Source organism: Onychostoma macrolepis, chromosome 15 (genome assembly GCF_012432095.1).
Source record: "Onychostoma macrolepis isolate SWU-2019 chromosome 15, ASM1243209v1, whole genome shotgun sequence".
NCBI lineage: Eukaryota > Metazoa > Chordata > Actinopteri > Cypriniformes > Cyprinidae > Onychostoma > Onychostoma macrolepis.
In genome coordinates, this window is record NC_081169.1 from 20,503,819 (window position 1) to 20,525,948 (window position 22,130).

General features: G+C 37.0%; 2 protein-coding genes across 4 annotated transcripts; one reads left to right on the forward strand and one right to left on the reverse strand.

The window, feature by feature from the left end:
• Positions 1 to 403: 403 nt before the first annotated feature.
• zgc:171927 (uncharacterized protein LOC100124616 homolog) lies at positions 404 to 7,601 on the reverse strand. Of its 3 annotated transcripts, XM_058745449.1 has the most exons (6): positions 7,588 to 7,601; positions 7,254 to 7,326; positions 2,065 to 2,160; positions 1,658 to 1,753; positions 1,448 to 1,579; positions 404 to 1,351 (listed from the first exon to the last, which is right to left on the reverse strand). In XM_058745449.1, the coding sequence occupies exons 1-6, from the start codon at positions 7,599 to 7,601 to the stop codon at positions 1,130 to 1,132; spliced, it is 633 nt and encodes a 210-aa protein (XP_058601432.1). In that variant the 3' UTR covers positions 404 to 1,129. The 3 variants fall into 3 exon arrangements, with proteins under 3 accessions (XP_058601432.1, XP_058601433.1, XP_058601431.1); XM_058745450.1 differs by lacking the exons at positions 7,254 to 7,326; positions 7,588 to 7,601 and adding an exon at positions 2,884 to 2,988; XM_058745448.1 differs by lacking the exons at positions 7,254 to 7,326; positions 7,588 to 7,601 and adding an exon at positions 2,609 to 2,781.
• Positions 7,602 to 18,741: 11,140 nt separating this feature from the next.
• On the forward strand, positions 18,742 to 19,812 carry LOC131520754 (olfactory receptor 52B2-like). The gene has a single exon (XM_058745218.1). It carries the CDS (start codon positions 18,771 to 18,773, stop codon positions 19,707 to 19,709), a length of 939 nt encoding a protein of 312 aa, XP_058601201.1. The 5' UTR covers positions 18,742 to 18,770; the 3' UTR covers positions 19,710 to 19,812.
• The last annotated feature ends 2,318 nt before the right edge of the window (positions 19,813 to 22,130 follow it).

Genomic DNA, 22,130 nt, shown 5'->3' on the forward strand with positions numbered 1-22,130 from the left:
GATTCAAATGCTTGCAATGCTTGACCTAAAAAAAGTTTAACCCTTTTAGAGCTTTTATTATAAATCAAGATGCGCACTTTTCAAAATTTTTTGAAATGTCATAAAAATGAATATTATATATTCAGCTAAATGTCCAATTATGACCATCACATTATGTATATTACATCTCATTAATTGTATTATTACTTGACTGTTTTTTTCTCCAATGAGATCCATGAGATAATGACCATGATTTATTATTTATTTCTTTGTGACACTGAGACACATATAATAGTGTCATGCACAACTCTTGGGCCAGTGCTTTATCTGCGCATGTAATACTTATTTGCACATTAGGTTGATCTGAGTGTTTATTTAGATTGATATGCAGTGCAAATGCTTCTGTATATGCAATGCACAGTGAGAGATTGCTTGATACTCAGAAAAAGCTTACTTTTTAATGTATATATATTTTTATTTTTTGAGAAATTGAAAAGTAAATATATTTTAAGCTGATCTTCCCTTATATTTCATAGTATTGTTTCTTTTAAAAATAGGGCATATAGTATCAGAAAATTCCACATTATATTATTAAGCAACACAACTGTTTTCAACTGTCAAAAAGTCATAAATTGTTCTTGAGCAGCAAATCAGCATATTAGAATGATTTCTGAAGGATCATGTGAAAATGAATACTCGAGTAATGACTGCTGAAAATTAAGTTTTCCCATCACAGAAACAAATTGCATTTTAGAATATATTAAAATAGAAAATGAATTATTTTAAATTGCAACAATATTTCACAACATTACTGTTTTACTATATTTTTCATCAAATAAATGCAGAATAAGAGACTTCTTTCAAAAACTTGAACAATTTTTGAACAACCCCTAACTTTTAAACGGTTGTGTATGTTAATAGGTTTTGTCCATCACCAAAAAGAGAAAAGAGTACTTAAAATAGAACAATGCATGCTTGATCAGAAAATGATTTACAGAAAAGGCATGTACCACCTTCAGTAGCTCATTAGAACATGGAAACATAAAATCAATGGCTTATTTTACATTTAGAATGAAAAAGAAGGAAAAAGCATAAAATGAAAAACAAAAATATTAATTTATATTACCCTGAATTTAAAAGATACTGAGCACTAACAACAAGAGCTGACCTCCTCAGCCACTGACTTCTCTCCACCAGGCCATAAGGGGGCACTGTTTATTTTGGATCCCATTTTAACAGCTTCATTCTGAACGCTGTCCGTCCCAATCCTCTTCTGGATTTCAGAGGCCATTGTTAAAAAGGCCTTCTCTACGTTGTTTGCGTTCTTTGCACTTGTCTCCAGGAATGGGATTTTGAGTGACTCAGCAAATTCCTGTAAACAGTGCAAATGAAAGTTAAAATAGTTGCTTGGATCTGCCATTTCAGTAGAACAGACTTAACCATAAGTTTGCATTAGCAGAGGGCTTACCTTTGCTGTGGTAAAGTCTACCACCTTTTTTGAGGCAAGGTCACTCTTATTACCGACTAACAACTTGGAGACATTTTCACAGGCGTAGCGATCAATTTCTTCTAACCATTGCTTCACATTGTTGAAAGACTCCTGTAAAAGCAAAGTACTTCATTATACATTCTCTATACCCAAAATGTTATAACATTTTGTAATATTTAAAAGTATTACCTGCTCTGTGACATCATAGACAATTATAATCCCATGTGCCCCTCGATAATAGCTGGATGTTATTGTTCGAAATCGCTCTTGCCCTGCTGTATCCCACTTCAGGACAGAGGAACATGAAAAAATGTTACAAAAAAGCACAGCACATATGCTTTTTTGCAAAAATACTAAGAAAATGTGAGTATTTCATTCTTCCTTCAAGCATTTAGGGACTTTTTGCCACCACTTAAGTGACTGGTTAATCAGTTTTTGTCACTTTACAAACATAAATAGATTTTGTTCCACAAGCGTTTGTTTAAAACAGATCTAATAATTAGATGAAACAAAAAAAGCAACACAGAGCCTGACACAAACCATCTAGCTAAGTCTGAATATGAATGTATATAAATGTCTTTAATATCTATACTCACAATCTGCAGTTTAACAGTCTTCCCCTCCATTTCGATAGTTCTGATTTTAAAATCTACTCCAATAGTGCTGATGTAGCTCTCTGTATAGGTGTCATCCTGTTAGAATAATTGTGTGTCATATAACAGTCTTAACAAATAAATAAATAAAAAAATCCATTTAGCTTTACATTGATTTACAATGTAAATTTTGTTTTACAACAATTTTTTTTTTTTTTTTACAACCGGCACATAGATTTGTACGACAGCGTTTTAGTGCCACATAAAAAAAAAAAAAAATTATCTAAGATTACGAGATTAAAGTCGTAATATTTCAAGAATAAAGTCGAAATTACGAGAATAAAGTCGAAATATTATGAGAATAAAGTCGAAATGTTTCGAGAATTTAAATCGTAGAAATTAAAGTTATAATATTTTGAGAGTATAGCCTATATTGCGCATGCAAATGGCCCGCATTGAGAGCACCGGGAGAAGTTGCCAGGCCACCGGAATTGATCTGAATATTAGGCTTGTTTGAGATGAGCAAAATCTGCGCAGAACCGATCACCGCGAGATGCATGCCGGTTAGAAAAGTGTCCGAGGTACGTCCGCCTTGCTCTGATGTCATGCTGACGTGTGCCAAAAAACTGTCGCGACGGCGAGGCTGTTGCTCTCATAGACATAATATGGTTGCTCTCCACTAGTGATGGGTCGTTCTTGAACGATTTGTTCTTTTTGAACGAATCTTTAATGTGACTCGGGAAGAACGAGTCGTCTCAGGGAGTGATTCGTTCAGTCGCGCATGCGCAACATCCTATAGGTTCTGTAATGGAATTAGTTCACCTGTTTCGAGTCTTCGGGTTTGAGTCGTTCGTTCATCACGTGACAGCCTCATACACGAACCTATGCAGTCAGAGCCGGAAAGAGAATTGATTAGTTCACCTCCCGAGTCATCGGGTGTGAGGCGTTCGTTCATCACTTGTCAGATAAGAGGTGAGGTGAGGTGAGCTAATCAAGACCCAGGTAAACGATGAATCTTTTCTGTTTCTTATAGCATTATAGTTTGTATTGTTTGTAGTGTGATCAACGTTTGCATAAGTAGTAGATGTGTTAGGGAAGTAGCACGTAACATTTTAATTATATTTTGCTAAAATGAACGAAATTAACGAAATGACTCGAAAAAAGAATCGTTCATGTTGCTGAACGAGACTCAAAGGTCTGAGTCAGTAAAATGATCCGAACGACACAGCTTAATGCTCATTGGTTCAGACAACGGTGATGCTGCGTTCTCTTCTAAAGTGTTTTATTTTTTTAATCTGATTTCATGCGATTATGTATCTAAATTATGTATGAATATTTCCAAACACTATGACAGTGCGATCTCTGTGTGAGATATGTGACTGTTGTCATATTTCTATAAAAATGTAAAATACATGTTTGTATTAAAGTAAAAATGAATGATAAATATGCCTTTCGTATGGAATTAAATAGCAAGCACTTTGTGTCTTGTTCATCATATTTATTTTTATATAAAAGCAACAGAACTGAAATCATATCATATCATGTTTACCAGCAGCACAGCATTTGAGTGAGAATAACGCAATATCTGCCTTTGATCTCGTTTGATCTTGTTCTACTTTGAGAGGGCAGAACTGTCAGTCTTGACTGCGCTTATTTCACTCCTCCCCTCACTGCAGCCGCCTGCTCTCGCCTACATTTCAGGTGAGGCGAGGCGCATCTCAAACAAGCCTGTAGAGTCTGGGAATGTGTCGTCACAGCGGCAATGCATTCTGGGAATTTAGGTCACGGGAGCTACAGCGGAGACTGAGTGGTAGTGAATGTAGACTTTTTATATTATTTAATGTTTATATTATTCTACTTAAGATCGCGTTGCAGTGGTTAAGGCTTACTGTATCATCAATTGCCACATCCCTTTGCACGGCCGGTGTGAAAAACGTGCTTTTTCCGCGTTAGAAAGCCGAAAAAGCAGAGGTTTTACCTGCAGACATTGATGATAAAGGCTATGGCAATTGATCATTCCAACGATCTAAGTTGAATCATAAACATTAAATATGTCTACATTCACTACGGAACTCAGATGAAAATTAAACGGAAACTTGTATGGTAAACATCTAAAATAAAATGTGGCTTTATAATTCAATCAATCAATCAATCAATCAAACTTTTATTACAGACTCAAGGTTCAGATTTAAAAAAGACAGTAGACAACATATACAACCCATAGCATCTATCACAAACATAAAGAGTTACAGAATACAACAATACCAGTGTCTCCACAACTTTGACTGATACCGTGTAGTACTAAGTACTAATTTATCTCTGTAGATTTAATACATTATAGATACGGTGATTTGCATTAAATTGTAAGCCCTCACACCACAAATAGAAGGAAATCATGTATGGAAATGTTATTTGCGGCAGCTCGTTAATACCCGGCCACTTTTTGTACGGATTAAGTTTCCTCCATTTATTTGATCGCTCGCATCGTTGTTCGGCATCCTAGTAGGACTCTTCAACTTGGTTCAGTCAAGTCAATGTATTTATTTGCATAGAATCCACAATACACATTGTTTCAAAGCAGCTTCAAGTTCTGTTACCTCTATAATGACTTAACTCTTAATACCAAGCAGTTTTACCGGGCAATATGACGATATAACAATGATCCACTGTTTGAGATCTAGCTGTAGTGTATTCTCCCCTTACAAAATTAGCCATGGTTTTGCTACTCTAACCATAGTTTATCCATGGTATTTAATAAGATTGTGGTTATAGGAATGGTAATACATACACCAAAAACACGGTCGCTACACGTTTACTATAGTAAAACCATGGTCAATTGTCGTAAGTGTTTTAGCAGTTAGCATATATCAGTACCACTGTATTGAAGGAGACTGATTAGTAATGAATATCTGCAGCCTCTCAGACAAACAACAGAGCGATTTTTTATTTATTTAAAGAGATTTACATATTAGTCCGTTTTATTCTAAGTGTATGTAAGATGTTTTTCAAAAAATATGAATGTAAAGCGGTCTGCTTTTTCTGTGGTGATTTGCATTTGTTTACGCTGTGTGCTTCTGAGCGTGACCTAAAACATGGCGGAATCCGACGCGGCGTGACGTAGGTTCCCAAGCTCTATAGTTGCATCCGAGCGGCCGCATCATCTTACTGGGATGTCAATTTTAAGGACTTGCGGAAACGGCTTAATTTTAAGACTATGATATTTATTAACAGACTGAACAGGAACAACTGTTTATCTTAAAGGGGTCCTTTTATGCTTTTTCACTTTTTGAATGTTAGTCAGTGTGTAGTGTGTATGTTTTGGCATAAAAAGATCTACAGAGTTACAAATTCCAAAGTCCACTCCAAATTTCGTTTAAAAAAAAATCCCTTTTCAAGAACTACAACGAACGGCTCGTTTGGACTACAAAGTTGTTTTCCTGTATTTGTGATATCACAAATTGTCCATTAGAATGTCATTAAAATAAATCCCGCCTACTGAAATTCTAATGGTTGGCTGGTGGGGAGAACGCTTGGTTGAGCACTGCATGTTTAAAAATCGAAACCCGGTGCGGGTGTTTTTATATCACTGTATTTCTGAAGGAAACCGACTTTCTTCAGAAAATTTTGGATTTTCTCATTTCATCTTGTATGTAATGTCTTATAAAGCAGCGTTTGTGAGCGGAGCTCTGCTTTGTGTACAGCGTTACCGGGGAAACCTCGCTCTCTCCCTCTCCAACAGCGCCTCCTGCTGGCAGAGAATTAATTTGCATATATATGCCGCCACAAATAGAGTAAGTCTGTGGGACTATGGTATAAATTAATTCAACTGTATAACAGTTTCACTGCAATTCATGTTATAATGTTAGAATTAAAGAACAATAAACATAATACATATTACCGTTGCACTTCTGTACATAGTAAATGCAGTTATTGTTAAGCTGTTGTTGACATCCTATCTAAAACATGATTTAGCCAAAAAAAAACAACAACAATAACGTTACCACTTGTCTTGCAATATCCGTGCATGCAAAGGTTCTGCGCGATCCTCTATATTCTCAGGGTCTGAATTGATAATATTGGCAATATTGACAAACTTTGGGGCGGGGCAGTACTTTAAACGCCATCTAAGCTGTTCGCCAATCACAACGCACTGGGACAGCTAACCACGACACACACATTTCGTTTTTCGGAAGGCGGGCCTTCATCAAACCCGGAACTAAAATCGAGCTGTTTATGCCAGGCTGGGGAGAAAGGTATTGTAATAATGTAAATTATGTGAAAAATAATGCGATTTTCGAACCTCCAAGCATGAGAGCATGTTCTAGTACACCCCCAAAACAAAATCAAGACTTTGTAAAAGAGGACCCCTTTAACATCTTCCATTCATTATTTGTAGCGCGCCAGCCAACCAGTAGTCACAACAAATTTGTGCTTTGTTGCTTTTACACACAGCTCAGCTTTCAAATTCTGTCAGTTTTATAACGAAATGCAAATTATAAATGTGTTTTTGCTCATTATTTCAAGTTTATAGCAAGATATAAAGTGAAGGAACATCATAAGGCATGAAACCCCCCCCCCAAAAAAGTAATAAATAATGTCTCGTCGTTTGTTATTGTAATCGGAAAGATGATTGACTCACATGCCGCTTGACAAACACATTATTGCAATATTGCCTACATATTGTTTGTATTTCACTATAAAACTGACAGATTTTGAAAACTGAGATTTGGAATATCTCCCAGTGCTCCCAATCCGGGCCATTTGCATGAGCAAAAGGCTAGAATAGCCTATTTCAATATATTATAACTAATCTTTATTCTCAAAGCATTTCGACTTTTTTCTTAAAACATTTTTACTTTAATCTCGAAACATTTTGACTTTATTTTCGAAACATTTCGACTTTATTCTTGTAATATTTCGACTTTATTCTCGTAATTTCGACTTTATTCTCATAATATTTCGACTTTATTTTCATAATTTCGAATTTATTCTCGAAATATTACGAATTTAATCTCGTAATTTTAAATTTTAACATTTTTTTTTTTAACGTGGCACTAAAACGCCATCGTAGATTTGAAACATCATGACAGTGAGTAAATAATAGAAAGAATTTACATTTTTGGGTCAACTACTTTAAATGATTCACTGAAGATCTTTTAAATAGAAAATAATGGGTAAAATATTTAGCTTACAGCAAACCGTAGAAGTAAACATGACTTTCCCACACCAGAGTCCCCAATCAGCAGCAACTTGAACAGGTAGTCACTGAGAAAAACATTATAATATTACTAACATGTTACTGTACTGGCATTCATGATCAATTTAAGCTGCATTTTTATTTACCTAATATTTTTGGGTAAAATTGATTATACTAATATTAATGGCACAAATTAGAGGCCTCCTCTATTCATTGCAACTGAAGAAAGTCTGTCGACTGTTAGCAACATAATGTACTGTAAACAAAAAAAAAAAAAAATAGCACCGCAATAATGTAGACAAGCAATCTTGAGAGCCAAAACTACTTACTACTCAGGATTCATCCTTGGGGTTATTAATAGCAGGATGCTGTTTAAATGTGTTTCAGCTTGATTATCTTTGTCCAGCTGGTTTCTGTCCTTGGAAATGCAAACAGCAACAACCGTGGCAATAGTGAACCCAGATACTGCTCCATCATTTATTCAAGCCTTGATCAGGTTACAAAGTGGCCATTACCTGTTTCTTAAAGTTGCAGGCCTGTAGTAGTGACAACAAGGGAGATATGGCATATAGAAAATAATATATTGATTTCTGCTAAATTATGAAGACATAAAGCTGTCCATGAATTATGAAATTGTACCAACCACCCAACATGGTTATTGCGGTGTCAGTACAAGTTAATCACTAAAAAAATCAAAACAAACTTAAAGTTATAAACTTCATGAAATTCATATTAACAAGCAAGAAAAAAAGAGTGAACCCAAGACAATCACCAGTAACCTGGCCAAAAACGGACTTGTAATAGCAAACTACTGCCGCTAGAGGACGCTGAAGAATGAGAGAATCCACTCACATCATTGTTGAATATTAGTCAATGCAAGATATTACATTCCACAATATTAAATTGCATAAAGGTTTAAACATTGTATAATGTTGTAGTTTTTAAAAAATACATTTTTTAATAAGCAGAAGATTTTGTCAAAATAATAATCTGAAATAAATAGGCATATGTTTTCTTTGAGAAAAGGTGGCTTCTTTGAGACATTTGACAACAATTGAAAACATCACCACAAATGATGAATTAATGTACAATCCAAACATTTTTATATTTTATGATTCACCCTTTATGACTGTCAGGCTGAACATTTGAATTGTTTTTACAATTTGAATGTTTGAATAATTTGAGGCATACATTTTCAAGTCTATTGATGTTACACAGTGTTGTTGTTAGTTTTATTATTAAATTATTTTATATTCATACTTTTGTTTTTACATTACAATTGTTTGTCTGATAGAAATGCCATTCAGTCATATGGAACAGTTATGGCAATAATCTTGCTGCAAAAAGATACAGTAACAACAAAACAATGCAGGCCAAGAGATCCAAGAGGGCCAATTATTGTGTTCCCTGGACTCTAATGCACTCAAGAGGCTTACTGAAAGTACCGCAACAGAAACTGACTTAATGAAGTCATGAATTGCTTTTCCTTGTAAAACGATCCTCCCTACAATTCTTGAAATGATCCAAATGTTCATTATTTTTTCTGTCTTTTCAGAAATTCCATAAATTAAGACTCAAACTGTTTACAGGCCTACATGCAGCACTCACTGTATAAATGCACGTGACTTTAACATTGAGAAACAATTAATTCAACTCACAGAGGTATAATGTACTTCGACAGGGCAATTTGTTTGCATTCCTATTCAACTCAGTTGCAGACATGGCCTGGTAAATGTCTTGAATGCTGCCATCTTTACTTCATAATCGCTAACATCTTTTGAGCCAAACATGTGACTGATCACTCTGTATGACTCCTTGCAGCAGACAGGAAAAACAGTTTGTTTTACACTATTACTAAGAAGCCACTCCAACAATCAGTTATGAATAAAACAAAAAAAATCATTTTATCAAAGCACATGGCTGGTTTTAATTGGTGTCAAAGTAAAAAGATGCTTTCTGGGCTCAGATGTGTAAGTGTAGTTACAGACTCTACCAGCAGGGGCAACCTGGGCTATGCTACCAGTAACTCTACAACATTTAAAGTGACCTGAGGCTTAATTCACTTACTCAATTCAGGCCCTTGGTCTCTACAGTCATAATTAACTCACCGCAGCTTTCCCTTGACCAGTGTTTCACAGATTTAATTAATATGTTTCCTCTTTGGTCTTTAGTCCCAGTAGGGTCAGTGTTTTCATGGTACATTGATATACAGCGGGTGAAATAAGTATTGAACACTCACATTTTATTCGCAGTAAATATATTTCTAAAGGTGCTGTTGACTTGAAATCTTCACCAGATGTCGGTAACAACCCAAGTAATCCATAAATCCAAAGAAAACAAAACAAACAAGTTCAGAAATTATGTTATGTGTAATAAAATGGAATGACACAGGGAAAAAGTATTGAACACATGAAGAAAAGGAGGTGCAAAAAGGCATGGAAAGCCAAGACACCAGCTGAAATCTCAGTATAGAAAGCAATCCTGCCCCTAGTCAGTGGAAATGAAAATGAGCTGGTTCAGTCCCAACACCTACAGTACCAGGATGGTGAAGATGAAACAAAGGTGGACATTTCAGCATGACAAATGGAGGAAACTCTCAATTGGTTTCAGAAAAAGAAAATAAAGCTGCTAATCAACTGACTTGAATCCAACTGAAAATAAGAACTAAAGATCAGAGTTCATAGAAGAGGCCCACAAAACCTTCAAGATTTGAAGACTGTTTGTGTGGAACAATGGGCCAAAATCACACCTGAGCAATACAGGAGGCGTCTTGAAGCTGTCATTACCAACAAAGGCTTTTGTACAAAGTATTAAATCAATTTCAGCAGTTCAATACGTTTTCTCTGTGTCATTCCATTTTATTACACATAACTTAATTTCTGAAATTATTTGTTTTGTTTTATTTGTTTGTATATATTACCGACATCTGGTGAAAATTTCATGTCAACAGCACCTTTAGAAATATATTTACTGAGAAAAATGGTGACGTGTTTAATACTTATTTTACCCGCTGTAAGTCTAGAGAATTCTGCATTCCTATACGTGTTTCACATTAGGGCACATTTTATGTGTGTAACTAATTTGACACTCTCAAATCAAGGTCAGGGAGTTCTATGCTAATGTACGAAGAAAATGTATTAATTGAATCAGACTTATAGAAAGATGTCCACAATGTGCAATAAAATGGTGTTATTGATTCAGAATTATCGATATGTAACCGAGATAGTTCAGTGACTCACTAAATTTGTTCATGCTCTGCATTCTCATTACAATCAAATTTGTTAACTGAAGCCAGAGGTCTGACAATGATATGTCCTAGTTCATGATAGAAATATTTAATAAAAGCAAAACTGTAAAAACTGTTGGTTTCTTACTTGGTAAGAAAGTCTCGTTGTTTAAGATGTTTTGGTTATGATTCAAAGATGAGCACTTGCAAGTGGCTGTGTGACATAAATCCCCAAGGTTTTATTAGCAACAGTGTTTGTAGTTGAGGTGTTGGATAACTGGTGAATTTTCTTGAAGCAAGAGAGGTTTATTATCAAAGGGTTTATTATAAATGACAAAACAAAACTAGAGACCATTAATAGACTCTCCCACAGGTCTCATCAATCAGACATTATAAGGTGATGAAATGGTCTGGCGTTGGTAAAAGTCTCAATGGCTTAGTAAATATATGCCAGGGTATTTAATATTATTCATATTTGCAGTAGCCTCATATTTAATCTTCTGATTGAGTTAAAATAGATACCTTATAAATATGTAGATCATTTCTATTTCTTTCTTAATAATTACACAATTACAGCAAAAATAAGGATAAATGTAGGCAGTTTTGGGGATGACACTTGATTAGATTATGAAGCAATGGCCTAGTATAACAGATATCACTATATTTTCAAGGCCATATTTAACTATCCAAGCTGAAGTGGACTGCACACACACTCAGGACATATTAAGATTGACTTACTGGGACATGGACTGGAGTCCAACCGGTACTCTTAAAAATAAAGGTACACTGTAAAGAGATTGCTGTAAATTTTACAGTAACTTACTGGCAGATGGATGCTAGTAAGTTACTGTGAAATTGGTTACAGTAGGATTACTGTATGTTCATTTACAGTACTATAATGTCCTTACTGTATTTTCATCTACAGTATTATTACCGTATTGTCATTTACAGTATCAGTACTACAGAGTTTATTTTCATTTATTTTAAACATTTTTTACATGTAAAAAACAATCCAAATGCCTTACCTCACTGTAATCCATGATTTTTACCACCCCAACCCTATAAAAATCACAATAACTCATGAGAATTAGTTCTGATAATATTCGTTAATTGTTGAACATTTTCTTTTCAAAAGTACAAATTAAAAATCTTGACCTCTAGGATGCACTAGCTGAGAAAATGGCATCACCACAGTCCCCTGGGCAAGACATACTGTACACATACTGAAAAGCAAAACAGGCCTTACAAAAAATTTAAATAAACTAAACTAAATAAAATAATACAGTAAAAATTAGTTTGTGTTTTTGTGTTAAATTTCAGTAATATTGCCAGTCAAAGTTGACAAGCACTCCGATGAGAAACACCAAGAGGGGATTCAGGCTGATGCTTTTTCTTTGCACTCTCTTTCCAGAATTCCATCTAATCTGTGACTTTCAGTGCATTTGGTGCCACAAAGGTTGATGGTGTGAATGAACCTGCAAGCACAAGAGAAATAAAAAAGCAGTTTTTTTCAAAGCAGCGTTTACAGAATTTGCCTCAACTGTGAAACTTGGTGCTGTATGCACTTTGATGTTAATAAAAATGTTATATACTACATCTGAACGCACCTACAAGGAAGGTACATAATTAGTTGATAATCCATCACATTCAAATTATTAAAGCTCCATTTTTACAATGCATTCTCAATCAGTAGAGCAAAGTGCTAGAATACCAAACTAATGCGTTTGATTCCAGGGGCAGAGTGAGTGGATATCCATGGTTTAGCACAGAGATACACAGGATACACTTCAAAAAAATAGGCAATGCTGAAAAGTTACATTGGCTAAGTGGCTTTTTTTTCTTTTCTTTTCTTTAGGAGACAAGTATAATTAATTATAATTTGCACTTACAAATTGCATAAATATTATGAAATTAATGTTTTTTTCTTTTTTTCTTAAAGATTTGTTTTTGCCTTTTATTTGATAGGACAGTAGGTAGACAGGAAACGAAGTTGGAGAGAGAGAGAGAGTGGGGGACGGATCAGGAAAGGTCTGCGATCCGGGACTCGAACACGGGACGCCCAAAGCGCAACGACGCTACATGTCGAGGCGCTGCCCACGAGGCTATCGGCGCTGATTGAAATTAATGTTTTAAATATAAAATTTAGAACACAGAAATATGAAATGACAAAAAAAATAGAATGATACTTCTAAAAATGATACTAAAATTACAAGTAGGTGGCAGCAAACCAGAGTCAGTCATTTATTCAATCAATTCATTCAAAACTGTTGATTCATTCAGGAAGGAAGTAAGAAACTGTTTTTAGGAATGGGTCAATGATTCGCTGATTCAAGGCGTTCAAAAAAGGTAAATTCATTCAGTAATGAAACACTGCTGAGTGCAGAGATGCACAACATGGCTTTGTTTAGAACCGTTTCGCGAAATAGAGCAAAAAGACAATATTTGCTCAACAATTTAAATCACTTAATATTAACTTCTTGTTTATTGAATTTTGTTGCCCTGACACCAAGTAAACTCTGCCATAGACCATGCTAAATGCTAACCAATCTGTTCATATAATCATTCTAAATGCGTATGTGTGTCCTAGAAAGTCTGCTCAAATAATAGGCGTACCATGATAAAAAAATCTATATTTGTTGCTATACAGAAACAATAATCTCATTTTGACAGATGGTGAGATCGGTATTATGAATTTATAGGCTACAGTAAGTTAAAGATACCTGAAGCAGCTGCATTAATTACTCACCCTCATGTTCTTCCAAACCCCTAAGACCTTCATTCATCTTTGGAACACAAATTTCCATTTTTCAATTTTCCAAACATATTTTTGATGAAATCCAAGAACTTTCTGGCCCTGCATAGACAGCAACACAACTGAAATGTTCCCAGGCCCAGAAACGTAGCAAGGAAATCTGTAAAATTGTCCATGTGACATCAGTGATTCAACCGTAATGTTATGAAGCTACGAGAATACTTTTTATGCGCAAAGAAAACAAAAATAACAACTTAATTCAACAATTCTTTTCCTCCTCATACTGTCTGCAGCGGATGCGCATGCTGACGCATGTGTGTTTAAAGGGTTAGTTCACCCCAAAATGAAAATTCTGACATTAATTACTCACCCTCATGTTGTTCCAAACCCGTAAGACCTTCGTTCATCTTCGGAACACAAATTAAGATGTTTTTGATGAAGTCGGAGAGCTATCTGACACTCCATAGACAGCAACACAACTGAAATGTTCCCAGGTCCAGAAACGTAGTAAATACATCGGTAAAACAGTCCATGTGACATCAGTGGCTCAACTTCAGTTTTGCGACGCTACAAGAATACTTGGCATTTTAATCTTTGTTCTGCCTGCTTCTGTCATTTGACATGCAAACAAAAAAGGTCAGACACATCATTTCTGTAGCAATTCTGTTTACACAAACATTATTTGATTCAGACTGGATATTTAAAATGACATTGAACTGAAAATACAGTTTGAGGGGAAGAACCCTCATGTACAACACAACATAAATACAGGCCTACTCTTCTAATAATTAAATGGCCAGGTCTAAAATGTAATGTTTTTAATGTTGCTGGGTGTGTGTTAGTTAGACGTTCATTTCTGAAACTTCTGAAATATATATATAAAACACACACACACACACACACACACCATAAATGACTTATTATTAGAAAACAAACATATTTAAACAGTGGACCTACTAAGGGCATGTTTATCATGTGCACCTTCTTTTCTTTTTAAAGTTATTGTGATTCAAACATTGTATATTTTTAAATACAAAAAAAACAAAACAACAACTTACAGTCAAGCTCGGCATCCCAAAGGTATTATTAGTGGCATTGTTCATATTGACTTCTCAACATCAACACAATTAGTTAATTATCAAGTTGTTTATTATATGTGACAAAACCAAGTGGACGCCATTAACGAAATCCCTCCAGATCTCAATAGTCAGACTGACATAGGCCTACTAAAAGTCCCAATGGACCAATAAACACATGCATGTGCAACTGTTATTAGTGCAGTGAACGTAAGGTACCAGTCAATGTTAAGTGTTGAATTACAATGTATAAATTTAGTTCAAATGTTACCATCAAAAATCTGTTCTCTTAAAATTACATGATTAGACCTCTAAGTGAAGACATTCAAAAGTGTATGTAGACATTTTTTAGACTAAAGAGTTTTACATACTTTAAATACAGTGAATTCTACAGTGCTTTGTGTTCTGGAAACATCCACACATCTGATTTAACCTATAAAATGAATTTTATTTGTGTAAATTAATGTATTTTGATCAATTTGATGATATTAAATAACATTTTTAACTTGGATAAAACTAGTTAATTTAGGTATTTAGGTTTACACAGCACAGTTATTAACTAAAAATGGAAGATGTTTTATTCATTTTGACCGTTCATTTACAAGAAAACAGCACTTTGGGGGGATGAAAATGCCATTTTTTAAAAATGTTTCAAAGTGCAAGTTTTTGAAAACGATACTGTTATCGTCTCTGTAAACTTCAAAAATGTGAATTTGTGAAAACAGTGATGTCATGCTATGTGTACCACATGTTCCATCTGTAGGCATGAATACTTTAAGAATACGTATATGTGCAGGTGCGCAGTGTTCCTTTAGAAAGTGACATCACCAACTACTGGCTTGGAATGCATAATACAGCGTTTTTAGTTGTTTTCACAAATCCGTGTAAATGAGGATTGTTTTGTCAATACTGTCGTCTGTACGTGAAACTTTTAAAAAATGGCAAAACTTTTCTGTTTTTATTACATTGCTGTCGTGTAATGTATCCTTAGTTACCTTTTTTAGGTTTTCGTTTTTTTCAGTGCATGTCAGTAATGGCACACAAGCCCATATTTCTTTTACTGGAGGGCCTATATTGCCCTACAGCCTTGCTATCATAGCTGCCAGCATGTCTGTTTTATAATGACTGCAATATCCCAAGATCCCCTTTTGGGATCAATAAATCCTCTTTTCTATTCAAGGAAAAAATAACACCTTTTAAAGCCACCTGTCACGGTGCACACAGCAGGGATGAACGAGGAACACGGAGACGAGGATAAACTTCAAAATAATAGTCTTTAATCATGACAGGGCAAGACAAGGCAAGGCACTCTAGAGGCCCCTCAGGACAGACATAGACCAGAACACAGGACGGGGACCTCCAGAGCGGAACAGACAGACGGAGGCCATGGCAGGGCTGGGAGCTCAGGAGGCCATGGCGGATGGTCTTTGTGGCCATGGCCTCGGTCCCCTCGGCCCGGCCACTCCATGCAGAGCTCTACTACCCCCCCCCAAATTTCCTTGGGGAATCTAGGGGGTATCAGGAGCCCTCCGGGGCTTAACAAACAGGACACTGGCCAAACACACTGGACAGGACAAGACAGGATAGCCCTCCAGGGCTAAACAGACAGGAACAGGACAGGGACAGGACAGGCCAGACACACAGACAGGACAGCCCACAGGAACAGGAAGCCCTCCTGGGCTAGCTCGGAAGCTGAGGCTTCTTCTGGGCATGACAAGGAGTCAGGGGCCCTCACAGGGTCCCTCAGCAACCGCCTCCACTTCCACGACAGGAGGGGCAGGCGGCTGGGAATGGCCTCCACGGCCATGACTAAAGGAGCCGCCGGCCCTCGACAAGTCTCCATGGACAAGACATGACAGGTTTGTTAAAAGACAAAACCGGCACTCCTGGCCGGAACATGTGGACTCGATCCACAGGGACTCTTGTACTGGACTGGAGTCAGCGGCGGCCGGCGGGCTTGCACTCCAGGCGGGTTTGCCATATGCGCTCCAGGCGGGCTTGCCACATGCACTTCCAGGTGCATGTGAAGGGAGGGACGTGAGGGCGTGAAGTAGAGGTCTGCGCGGGACTGTTTTTTAAGTCCCGCTCCCGCAAAGTTATATCCCGCACCCGCCTGCTCCCGCGATATATTTACTCTTTGTTCACCCGCTGTCCACTTTGAATAATTTTCTTCCCGACCCGACCGTTCCCGCTAAATTTAGATCTCGCTTCCAGAATCACACATTTAAATTTCCTCTACTGAAAGAAAGACAGATAGGCTAACAAATAAAAATATGGTCTGCACAAAATTGTATTTGTTATTTTATTCGTCTTGTGAAGTCTTTTATTCACAGCAAAATGTTAAACGAATTTTATGTCTTAAGACACGAAATTCGTTTAACATTTTGCTGCCAACACAGTAGGGGAAAAAAGTGTCACAGAGAAAATAAAAATGTACAAAAACTGTATTCCTTATTTTTATTCGTCTTGTCAGGATACAATTCGTTTAACCTTTACAACACAATATAGGAACAAGTGTCGCAGAGAAAAAACAAGATGTAGGTTGTACAAAAATGGCCTATTATAATTTTATTCGTCTTGTCAAAATACTAAATTCGTTTAACATCTTGCTGTAAACACAGTAGCCTAGGAAAAGTGTCGCGGAAGAAAAATAAATAAATAAATAAATTTGACATCTGTCATTTAAAATGATAGGCTAAGCAAAATATAAACAAAACCGAGTTGAGCATACTGTTTGGGTCTGGTCTTCTGTCACGGTGCACACAGCAGGGATGAATGAGGAACACGGAGACGAGGATAAACTTCAAAATAATAGTCTTTAATCATGACGACAGGACAGGACAGGACAGGACAGGACAGGACAGGGCAAGACAAGGGAAGGGAAGGGAAGGGAAGGGAAGGGAAGGTCGACACGGACAGGGCAAGACAAGGGAAGGTCGACACAGACAGGAACACCGGGGAATAACGAGTAGACCACACAAAAACTAACTAAACAGGCAGGAACTAAATACACATGACAATCACTGATAATTACTAAACACAGCTGGACAAGACTTAACTAATAATCACACTTAACAAAGACAGGAACAAGACCAAATATGGACACAAGAGGCGGGAACACATGACACACACTACAGAGGACTGACACCACCATAAATTTAACATTGGCCCTATAATTTTTTATTATTAAAGCATGTTCCTGAAACACATTTCAGATGTGCACAGATCTTTCAGTGCTAGAATTAATTAGTATATGTGGTATGCAGGGGCGGACTTAGTGATTTGGGGCCCCAACACAATAACTGTGCTCTTTTACATCTAACCATTATTTTGCTCGCTCACCCTCATAGTTTATAGTTTATTTATCCCTTCACAAGCAGTAATTAGTCAACCTGATGCTGTCCTAAAGCCATATTGGGCTACCTTATTTTTTTTTTCGGATCACAAAAGAAGATATTATCAATGAAAAAAAAAAGCTTGCACTTGTCCATTTCATAAATTGTAAACTTTTTCAGTCTTTTTACAAACATAAAATTATCCCATGCAACTCATTACATTTTCCAGGTGTTCTGAAGGCAAATAGTAGGGTTTACAGAGAAGCAAACGTATAATCTATTATTAGTGAAAATCTCCAGTCATTGCATTCGTGCATTTATATTCGTTTGCATTCGTTCGGACTGGCTCACCTAGGAAAAGCACAAAAGAGAGTCATTTTGAAACATCAAGATTAATAATACTATGACTTAAAACACAATACTTTCTTTACTGAGGTGAATATCTCCTTTCTGAGACAGTCAGACAGTCTCCAGCCTAGAATGCGTGCAAAGAGCGCTCTGTCTACAATCACTTAAAGCTGTCACTCACTTCAGTTCATTGTGATCTCATGACATTCCATTAATAATTTCTCTACACTGCACAATGAATCTCTTATTTACATCATATCTACACTTTGTTATAATGAGAGGATTCCCGAGCTTGCCAGAACTCAGCACTTTACGAAAACTCAGCATTTTGAACGGTGAGTGGATTCTAACTTAAACACTTCTGGTCATTGCTTTCAAGAAACCAACATATGTCTGTGATTGGCTATTATCAGATGGCCGCTTACCTAGCATATATGTTAAGTCTGCCCCTGGTGGTATGTATGTGTATGTCAAGTCTGTTTGAGAATCTGTGTCATATTTGAGACAAGTATTATGCATTATTCATCTTCAGGGGATATAATGTGGATGATCTCAGTATGATGACTATCTATATAAGAGAGTTTCAACTTGAATTTGTAGAAGACAACATCAACAAACTGTAGTCTCTTTTAACTGAGGTTCTGGTAGAGGTTTTAAGAGCGAATGAAGTGAGTAATAGTGAGTGAGTAATTCAATAACGGAAATTTGGGGTTTTATTGATATGAATGTAAACATACTATCATTTTTCTTGTATTCCACAGATTCCAGCGTCATAATGGAGAACTTTTCCATCATAGTCAGTTTTGAGCTGACCCTGGATCCATTTTCCATCCCTCCAGGTGCAAAATATCCCATATTTCTCTTTGGCATGTTCATCTACATGTTTGGTGCTTTTTGTAATCTGACCCTGTTGCTCCTCATTCTTCTGACACAAAGTCTCCACAAGCCAATTTACTTCATTTTGTTCAGCCTCCCTCTGAATGATTTTGTGGGAATTACTTCCATGCTTCCCAAGGTTCTCTCTGACATTGTAACGGAAACCAATAATACATACTATCCCCTCTGTGTGCTCCAGGGTTTTCTGCTCCACATGTATGGGGGTGGTGTTTTGTTCATCCTGGCAGCCATGGCTTTTGATCGCTATATTGCCATTTGCATGCCTCTGCGATATAATGCTCTCATGACACCAAAGTTTGTGATGGGAATTGTTGTGTTTTTATGGGGCCTTGACTTTTTTTTCATTGTTTTGCTGTTTTCTTTGCAGGGAAGGAATTATAGATGCAGATCTAACATTTTGAATGTATTTTGTGATAACCCTTCTCTTGTTAAGCTGGCCTGTGGTAATACTATAGTTAACAATATGTTTGGCTTATTTACAACAGCCATAATGCAGATTATTAGTGTTTCCATTCAAGTATTTTCCTATGTGAAGATTTTGATTACCTGCTTGCTCAAAAGTAGGTCTGATGCAAAGAATAAGGCCATCAACACCTGCGTTGCCCAACTGGTCATTTTCATCATGTATGAGGTTGTTGGAAGTTTCACCATTCTGTCACACAGGTTCTCAAATGCGAATACCAATCTGCACAAGATTATGGGAATGCTCATTTTTCTAGTGCCTCCACTTCTGAATCCAATAGTTTATGGATTGAACAGTCATGAATTACGAAATAATCTGCTAAAAATTATACGCAGGAAAATCACTAAAATGTAAAATATTTGTAAAATATATTTTTGTTACTGTTTATGCCAAGAGATTCCACAAAACCCTTTACATTAGTAGTGTTATGATTAATTCTAAAAGGGATATAATAACTATAGCCATTTAGGCATTTTTAAGAACAAGAAACTGCACTTAAAATACATTTACTTCACTTATCATACTGTTCATTTTCACACTGGTACATCCATGAACAATGTATTACTCTTTTGGAGAGTCTCAGAGACCTCAGGTATGAAACAAATTATCATTGAAGATATGTTCCTGTAAACTGTTTGTTTTTATATGTTGATATCTGTGTGTGTGTTTTGTGTGCACAATTATAACATTTTCACATTTCTGAAAAGTGCATATGTTAACATGCATGGTAAAACATAATATTAAAGCTTTATATCCAATGGGTTTTGATTAGATCAAAGAAACATGTTAAAACAATATGAATAAGTGGTTATTGTTATCATTTATATGTCGGCCTACATCACTGGTTTCTTTGGGGCAATCTATCTTAGTCCAAAACAGTCCAAAAGAGACCGTGGGTTAGATATGTTTTATTTATATAGAAATAGCTATTATTCAACCTTTTAGTGGATTCTCATTAGTTAATTGTTGGAAGAAAGGGTGTTGTTTCATGCTTTGGGCCTAAATGCACAATAAATATATTCTTGGTCACTTTTAGGTATGATATCTATATACTGTATGCACAAATGTCAAATGTTAATGTAATTTTCAAGGCATATATGCATAATGTCTTTTATTAAACATCTATACTCAATGCTACATGGCTTTTTTTTTGTTTTGTAAGAGAAAGGCATACTGTTTTCTGCATTGTGCAAACACAACAGACCTACAGTACAGCACAGTCAAATACATTTTTATAACATTTTAACTTCGCTAACCCTTTAGGGAGAATGCAGCTTTTTCCAATAGGGTCTGGCTGCAGACATGCACTTGCATTTTCAGACTTGTACTCCTAGACACCTGCACTTTTGCAAGTGAGGTCACTTGCAGTGTTTTTTATTTTATTTATTCATTATTTTTTAATTTTAATCTGCAAAAAAAGACTTCAAGTGACGTCACTTGCGGAAGTGCAGGTGTCTGAGAGTGCAAGTCTGAAAATGCAAGTGAATGTCTGCAGCCAGACCCTGCTTTTTTTGGTCTATTTAACTTTGAATTTTTGGTTTTCATTGTGGTCTGCTTCAGTTTTGGTTTTAAACTGGAAAAAGGAAATGGCTAAAAAGAGAGAAAGAAAGAAAGATAAAAAACAACCACTTTCTGTCATGGTTTGGGTAGAGGGATGAAGCGAGGACTCAATTTTGCATACGATGACGAACCGCCACAGGACTGCAAACACAAGGAGAATAAATAGGGATCAAATGAGGAAGGTAATTGTGATTGACGTAAATGGGATCTCGCCCGAGAGCCCAATCACCTTCGAGTATTAACAAAACAAGCCAATGACAGTTGCTGTGCGTGTTTCGTCACGCGCACCCCGCCCCGCAGTGCAGGTATAAAAGGAGAGCGCGTGCAAACGCACAACAGTTTTTCGCTGAGGAGCCGAGACTGTGTGCCCCAGCCGTACAGTGGTGGTACAGCAACTGTGGCGACGGGATGTAATGTCACATACGTAACCGAGACGTTCCCTTTCAGTCAGTCACGTTCGACGTTACGTCAGTGACTGACGTAAATGGGATCCCTATGAAAACACCACTATTGCAGACCCCCTCCAGTGCCCTGCGGAAGCCGGCAATTCCCCACACACCAGTTGGGACGGAAGATAGGACAGGGTTTAGGCAGAGATGAGAGCCACTGCTGTTCCGTACAGTGGGTATGGATAACACTGGGAAAGCGTACCCAAGTAGGGGAACTCTACAGAAGCCACATCCTGCATAAGGAGGTACCATGTGGAGATTACACATATGGACTGGCCAAGAGCAGTACTACATATGGAAGTCTCTGAGGTAGACTCAGCCAGCCTGGGGTGAGATCAATACACAGTAGAAACGGCAGAAGGTCTCTGCCAGGGAAAGACATGGGCTTGCCGTTAGGGGAGCCTTACCATGGAAGAATACTCATGTAGGATCACCCGAAGAGGAATCACTACACACGGGCAACTAGCCCAGCACAAGGGCTGACCCTGGGCAAACACACAAGTGCTGGACCTGGCGTCTAGCGCTCCGCCACGCCTTACTGCTGAGGGTGAGGGAGGAACTTCAACAGGGTTCGTCAAGGGGAACTGAACTGAGAAGCAGTAAAGCGCACGTATCCAGTCCGTAGAGGGGAATATCCAGGCCGGGGTCTAAGGACAACATGAGACTTACCCTGTCCGAATTCTAGGCATGAACCGTCGACTGAAAATGCCTGCAGGTCCCCTATACTCCTGACCGAGGCCAATGCAATGAGGAGCACTGTCTTTAA

Coding starts and splice junctions, on each gene's coding strand:
- zgc:171927 (XM_058745449.1), bottom strand. Junction 1,754..2,064: donor AGACTGTTAAACTGCAGATT/GTGAGTATAGAT, acceptor TCTGTCCTGAAG/TGGGATACAGCAGGGCAAGA. Junction 1,580..1,657: donor TCTATGATGTCACAGAGCAG/GTAATACTTTTA, acceptor TTGCTTTTACAG/GAGTCTTTCAACAATGTGAA.
- LOC131520754 (XM_058745218.1), top strand. CDS start 18,771: ATGGAGAACTTTTCCATCATAGTCAGTTTTGAGCTGACCCTGGATCCA.